The 7,726-nt window shown below is 46.4% G+C and overlaps 1 protein-coding gene across 1 annotated transcript in view; it reads right to left on the bottom strand.

The window, feature by feature from the left end:
- The window catches only part of LOC119353480 (ankyrin repeat domain-containing protein 2A-like), a 6,298-nt gene extending 5,055 nt beyond the window's left edge, over positions 1-1,243 (bottom strand). Inside the window, exons 1-3 of the mRNA XM_037620101.1 lie at positions 1,015-1,243; positions 785-872; positions 222-286 (exon numbers count right to left, since the gene is read on the bottom strand). Of these exons, the coding sequence (XP_037475998.1) occupies positions 222-286; positions 785-872; positions 1,015-1,080 (219 nt within the window). The 5' untranslated portion in view covers positions 1,081-1,243. The remainder of the gene's footprint in view (positions 1-221; positions 287-784; positions 873-1,014) is intronic.
- Between the last annotated feature and the right edge of the window lie 6,483 nt (positions 1,244-7,726).

The raw sequence follows: 7,726 nt of genomic DNA, 5'->3' as shown, positions 1-7,726 counted from the left end.
CGGCTGCCACGTCTACAGCTCCACCCGAGTGACCGCTTCCGGTGTCACGCAACAAAGCCCACGCTCCCGTCTGTATAGCGGATTCTGTTGTAACAATCTAGCTGCCATTGTGTGCTTCGGCGTGTATTTATTTGACACTGAGCTGGGAATACAATCTACGGTGAATTCTACTCTGCAACTCAATAATGTAAACAGGCATAAAAGAACAGTAGCATTCTTACCGCTCCATTTTGAATCAAGTACTCCACCACAGCAAGATGCCCATTGGCAGAAGCCATATGAAGAGCTGACAGTGATGAGGAAATGGTTAGGTATCTCACTAATTAGTCTAGGAGATCAATCTAAAATGAAAGCATTCTAGAAGAATGTTTGGTTGAATTATCAAGTTTGTCACTGAACTTCGAATGAATTTGAAAGGTGATGGTTTTCAGAGAGTTTATATAGTTAATTTATGGTATGTGCCTTGCACTTGGTGACTTACTAAGAACAGCAACATGGAAAAGATATCCCAGTACTCCATTTGTAAGAAACTTGCAAGAGAAATTAAAAGACTATCTATTCATTATACATCAGGCTTCTGTTGAACCACTCTAATTCAAGCCAAGGACACCATAATCTACCCAGATAGTGTACTGTTGTGTTCAGAACTTCGTATGGCACGCAGACTGATATATACATGGCAGCTTCATACACCACACTGACATAATAACATAATAAAAGTATCTGAACAGAAAACTAAGAGCAACCGAGACAGTCGAACTTGAACAGGGGGAATCAAACCAACCCGTCCGGCCTTGCGAATCTGCGGAGTCGAGGGGGACACCGGCGGAGAAGAGGGCGACGACGTCTTCCAGCTCGTCGTACCTCGCGGCCTGGCAGAGCAGCACAATCAAGATCCACCACTCCCGTCGGTTAATCGCATGAACAGTCCATCCCGATGCAAAAAAAAACAGAGAATACGAGCAAGGGAAGTAGAACCCGGCACCCGGGGGTGCGGGGAGGTTTGGGGCTTACGTCGATGAGATCCTGGGCCTGCTCGGCGGTGGCGGCGGGGGTTGGCTGCGCCGATTCGACGCCCATCGCTGAGCACGCGAGAAAGCTAGGTCAGCTGGGAGGAAAGGGGAGGTTGGGGTCGCGGTGCCGCCGGCTGCACTTGATGCTGCTGCGGTTTCCCTGCGTACGGCGGCGGCGGCGGCGGGTTGCCCTGGCAGCCCCTCAGTCCAAGTTGGCGTGTGTGGGCTTCTTCTCGGCTTATGGGCTTTATTTGCCAGGTACTATTACTTTTCTTGGGAATGCCAGGCAAAACCACCAGCAGGCCGTTTCCTAGCGACACTATGGGCCATTTGGCATGCCCGCAGGAAGGCGATCCATGAGCAAGTTTTCAGTCACCTCACTCGAAACACCACTTCATACCATTACACTTGTCTCAAAAAAAAAAACTTCATACCATTATACCATCAGTTCCTAAAAAAACGTATATCAAAGAGCTCGAGATGTGCAGGCCTAAGACCCCTGCAAAAGCTGTGGTGATCACACCCTCACGGCAACGCAGGTGGACTCCACCCTCACTGGCATGTGGGGAAGGCCTTTCTTTGTCCATGGACCTCAATATCACGCATGCAATAATAGCGTCTAACTGCCATTAAGTTGTCAATAACTTAAAGGAAGGCTCTGGTGGGCTGTATGCAAGCACAATCAAAGAGATTAATGCAACGTCTTTACAGTTGCAACATTGCTACTTCATCTTCGAATGACGTAAGTCGAATAGAGAGGCTCATAGCTTCACTAGACAGCAGGGGCGGAATTGGGCCTGGGTCAACTGGGGCTATAGCCCCAGGCTTGGCCCATCTAGTAGGCATACATTCATTAGTTTCTTTTTTATATTTATATACATACATACAAGGCCCAGCCCCAGGCGTGCAAGCACAGCCCCATGTTCAGCCCACGTAAGTTCCCACTTCCCAGCCCAATGGAGATGTCCTATGCCACGACTCGAGACCACCACAGTTGGTTTGGTTAGTAGCGATTTCTAATAAGGAATCAATCGTCCAGTGTTTCGCCTCATCTTTCGCCCAATTGATCAAAAAAACGTCTCCGTTCACAGCTGCGCCACCTTAGCCGCCCGCCGTTTCCCACGGGACAGATCGGCGTCCCGCGTCTATACTTGCGCCCAGGCGGCTGCCGCTCGCCGCTCAGAGCACGGATCATCGCCTCGTCGACTCCTAGCAGTGCCCTCCGGGCTCCAGCCCTTCTTCCTTTTCATCTTCAGAATCGGCTAGACAGCAAGACAGGACAGGTAATCTTCAGTTTATTGTATCTGTCATCTAATTTTCCCTAGTTTTCTTTCTATTTGCCCAAGTCAATGAGTTTGTGACATTCAATTGTATTACTTTAATCACTTCTATTTCATTGTTATTTGTTAACAGGAAATATTGTTCAAAATCCAAGATGAAGAGGATTCGAACAATTGAACAGGAAATATTGTTCAAAATCCTTGATTCTGCTTGTCACTACAGCAACCGTTGAAAGAGCTTTCTCAGCTATGAGCATTGTCAAAACTGAGTTGCGGAATAAGATGAATGATGAATGGATGAATCATCGTTTGGTGTGCTATATTGAGCGTGATGTATTTGCAAGCATTGATGATATTAAGAATATACAGTGCTATCAAAAAATGAGGAAACAAAAGGGGCTACTACCTCGTGCACTTCGTGACAATGGTATTTTTTCTTGCAAAATATCATACGAACAATTGATTTTAGTATATGTCCAGTGTCTTAATTTTAAATACTCGATTTTATGTTTGCAGCTCTAGGTCTTTCTACTATTGCTGGTGAAGAAACAATTGCCTAGAATTAAGCAAGTCTTCATCAATTTGGTACCAAACAATGTTTGTAAAATGCACTTTGTTAAATTATTCGTTTTATCGAATTTTCTCTCATGGTAATAAGGAATTTACATTTCATCTTTAATGTGAATTTGTGGCATACTTCTAGCACATGTTGGTGTGCATGCTATTTGACGTTATTTTTAGTCAGTTAGTTTTAGCCCTAGGCTTTGAGAAATCCTGGCTCCGCCTCTAACTAGACATGCTTTAGGATTACCTCTCAGACACCATATGTGGCTCCTAAACCCTCTGATATCTCTTGTATCCCAATGTTTTTCGACATTGATCAATAAATAAAGTATGTTTATAGACTAAAAACAAGCAGGCCGTTTCCTTGGCCAACTTGTATTTGGCGTCTATGGCGCCGATTTGGAATGTAAACTGTTTGTATCGGATCAGATATTGCTTTTCTCATATCCTTTATCATATTTTTTGTTGGATTCGGGGCAAAGATAACGGCCTGCTGAAGATTTTATCGGATAATCATTAGTAGAAAAACGACTTTTAATACCGGTTCGTAAGGACCTTTAGTATCGGTTCTGGAACCGGCACTAAAGGGTGGGGACTAAAGGTCCCCCCCCCTTAGTCCCGGTTCAACACGAACTGGGACCAAAGGCCCACCACGTGGCACGAGGCGCGCCGTGGTCTGGGGGACCTTTAGTCCCGGTTCGTAAGGATTTTTAAAAAAAATTGAAATAAAGCAAAAACAGCCCGCCTACTGGGTCGGCACTGTAACGTCCTCGATGCGGCTATATCTCCCACGTGTCAAAGCACGACTTAGAGGCATAACCGCATTGAAAGTAATGTCGCAAGTGAGGTAATCTTCACACAACCCATGTAATACATAAGGGAAAGAGATACATAGTTGGCTTACAATCGCCACTTCATAACAATACATGAATAAAGCATTACATCAACCAGTTACACACAGGGTCCGACTACGGAACCCAAAATAAAAGAAGACTACCCCAAATGCTACACAGATCCCCGATCGTCCCAACTGGGCTCCACTACTGATCAACTGGAAACGGAACAACATAGCGAACACAAACTTCATCGAGCTCCTCCTTGATCTCGGTTGCGTCACCTGCACGGTATCATCAGCACCTGCAAACTGGTTTTGGAAGTATCTGTGAGTCACGGGGACTCAGCAATCTCACACCCTCGCGATCAAGACTATTTAAGCTTATAGGTAGGGTAAAAAGGTATGAGGTGGAGCTGCCGCAAGCGTCTAGCATATTTGGTGGTTAACATACGCAAATGAGAGCGAGAAGAGAAGGCAAAAGCACGGTCGAACAACTATGATCAAGAAGTGATCCTAGAACAACCTACGTCAAACATAACTCCAACACCGTGTTCACTTCCCGGACTCCGCCGAAAAGAGACCATCACGGTTACACACGCGGTTGGTGTATTTTAGTTAAGATAAACTTCAGGTTTTCTGCAACCGGATATTAACAAATTTCCATCTGCCCATAACCGCGGGCACGGCTTTCGAAAGTTCAAAACCCTGCAGGGGTGTCCCAACTTAGCCCATCTAGGGATGGCAATTTTATCCATGGATCTGGATATCCATGGATACCCGACCCGGTTGGGCAAGGGTATGGAGCACATTTCTGCCCATGGGTCCGTGGATATGGATACCCACGAACAGCCGGGTTGGGCATGATTATAGTTTGTGCTCCATGGATATTCATTGGATACCCGTATGACATGTGCGACCATATGCGAGTGATAGTAGAAAGAATGAATCAACGGGAAATGGAAGGCAATATGTAACTGGTGCCATAAGATATATGCTGCAGAATCAACCTCTGGTATGTCACACATAAGGACTCATCGTATTTCTTGCTGCCTACTTATGCATGTAGCTTAAGTTGTCATTTGTGAGTGAATGATGATGAGTTAATTTGATCTTTGAGAAGGCTTCATGCTAACTTTTTTATGCCCATGGACCTCCATGGGTATGTGGGTATCCAGCGGGTTTGGCCATGGGCACATGTTATGCCCATGGATAATTTGGTGGATGAGAAGAGGGTAGGGAGATGGGTCATGGGTTGGATTTGGACCAGCTCCACCCGCCCCAAACCCGACCCATTGCCATCCCTGAGCCCATCACAAGCTCTCACGGTCAACGAAGGATATTCCTTCTCCCAGGAAGACCGTATCAGGCTCGGAATCCCGGTTACAAGACATTTTAACAATGGTAAAACAAGATCAGCAAAGCCACCCAGATGTGCCAACAAATCCCGATAGGAGCTACACATATCTCGTTCTCAGGGCACACCGGATGAGCCAGACGTCGGGTGGGCCAGCCCAGAGTTGCCCCTGGTAGCTCCGGACATCGCTCAGTTTGGACCAACACTTAGACAAGCACTGGCCCGGGGGGTTAAAATAAAGATGACCCTTGGGCTAGCCTAACCCAAGGGAAAAAGAGGCTAGGTGGCGAATGGTAAAACCAATGTTGGGCCTTGCTGGAGGATTTTTATTCAAGGCAAACTGTCAAGGGGTTCCATTATAACCCAACCGTGTAAGGAACGCAAAATCCGGGAACATAACACCGATGTGACGAAACTAGGGCGACAAGAGTGGAACAAAACACCAGGCATAAGGCCGAGCCTTCCACCCTTTACCAAGTATATAGATGCATTAATATAAATAAGAGATATTGTGATATCCCAACCAAATGACCATGTTCCGAACATGGAACAAGCTCCAATCTTCACCTGCAACTAACAACGCTATAAGAGGGACTGAGCAAAGCGGTAACATAGCCAAACAACGGTTTGCTAGGACAAGGTGGGTTAGAGGCTTGGCTTAGCAATATGGGAGGCATGATAAGCAAGTGGTAGGTATCATAGCATAGGCATAGCAAAAGAGCGAGCATCTAGCAAGCAAAGATAGAAGTGATTTCGAGGGTATGGTCATCTTGCGTGCAAAGTTCTCCGAGAAGACGAAAAGCTTGATCCTCGTAAACGTACTCAACGGGCTCCTCGAACACGAACTCGTCTCCTGGCTCTACCCAAACCAAGAACACAAGCAAAGGGAGACACAATCAACCACGGGCAATGCTCAAACAACATGATGCAAACATGGTACGGTATGCGGGATGCGGTATGCGATGCATATGCAAGATTTGGAAAAGAAAGATTGAACCTGGCATCAACTTGGAAATCCAAGAGTTCCACTGGAAAGAGAAGTTGATTTCGGTCGAAATCAATATAAAGATCACCGGAATCGGATGCACGGTTTGGAAATGACAAGCAAAACAAATATGGCACTGGTCTGCGATTAACAGCACGTAGCCTTCTAAATGCATCAAGAACAACATGATGCTTGCCGAAAGATGAACACTGAGCTATGGCTAGTTAACTCAATAACAGGTTCAAACAAGCATGGCAAAAGTGCAAAAGATAACAGGTTTCAGACTTAGTGAAATTAACAGCATGTCAGGAATTTATCATCAGGAAACAATGTTTAGAGCACGATAACTACATGCTACAGGAACATATCATGGCGAGGCAAGGCATGGCATGAAGCTACTCAAAATATACAACAAAAGTACCTTAGTGACCATGAGCCAAAAGGGATCAGAAAATACAATTGCAAGTATGTGAACATAGCAAAAACATAAACAGATTCAGACTTAGTGAAAAACTAGAGCACGGCAAAACAGTTAACGAGGAGGCATGTTTACGAGCTCGATGCACTCACTATGAGGAATTGCATGACAAACTAAGCATACACCTAGCAAATAGGCATAGCATAGAAGCTATACATGGCAAGAACAACATCATAGCATGCACGGGTCAACTACAACAAGCTCGGCAAAATCGCTAAACATGTTAACAATCTGCCAGGAACATTTTATAGCAAAAGTAGAGCTCGATTGACTCAAGCTAGGGTGCTCCATAAATGCAAACAAAGACATGGATGGATAGAGCACAACATTACCTATAAAACATCCTTACTGATCATGCTCAAAAGAGGCACGGATCACTAGGAATCAACATGAACATATGACATAAAAATAATAACAGGGCAAGGACTTAGTGAAATTCTAAGTCCCTGAAATCAGCATCATTGAGTAAGCTACTTTGCATGCTTGTGCTAGTCACCACAGAGATCACAAAAATACAAGGCATACACCTCTGTAAATATGGCATGGCATTCTACAAAACACATGTAGAGCTCAGGATCATAGCATGCACACATTAATCATGGCAAAAATGACAAAAGGGCATTTGCTAAAACAGATCTGAAACTATCATCACATAGCCCTCTTCCAACAGTATTTCGGGCATCAAGATGAGCTCAAATGAAAATGATGCAATGAGATGAAATGATGTACTCGTCGAGACAAACATTTTGATATGCTACACGCACGAATCGGAGCCACGGTGATGAAGTTATGATTCGATGAAAAGTGCATAAAATTACTGAGATCTGGGGACTTAGAGATATTTCGACCTCTCGGGGAAAGTCAACCCGGGACGAAGACGTGCAGGACGAGGAGTTCCAGGTCGGGCGCGGGCGCGTTTGGATGAAGGGACCGGTGGATCTCATCCCGATCCACCGGACCTCGCCGGAGACGACGTAGATGGCCGGAGGATGGCCGGAGACGGCTCGCGATCGCTGGGGCGCGGCGCCGGTCGCCGGAGGCGGGTGCGCTGGCGAAGGGTGGCGCGGGTCGGGGCGCGCAAGGCGGCGCGGCCGGATGGCGAGTGGCGGCGCGAGCGCGACGGTGCCGCGCTGCGGCGGCGTGCGGCTACGCCAGCGATGGTGGCCCGCGGCGGCGAGGGCGCATGGCGGTGGGAAAGTCGGCGGCGAGGCAGGCGG

The sequence above is a fragment of the Triticum dicoccoides genome, chromosome 2A, assembly GCF_002162155.2.
Source record: "Triticum dicoccoides isolate Atlit2015 ecotype Zavitan chromosome 2A, WEW_v2.0, whole genome shotgun sequence".
Lineage (NCBI taxonomy): Eukaryota > Viridiplantae > Streptophyta > Magnoliopsida > Poales > Poaceae > Triticum > Triticum dicoccoides.
The sequence above is the reverse complement of the archived record's forward strand: the minus strand, read 5'-3'. Positions and strand labels throughout refer to the sequence as shown.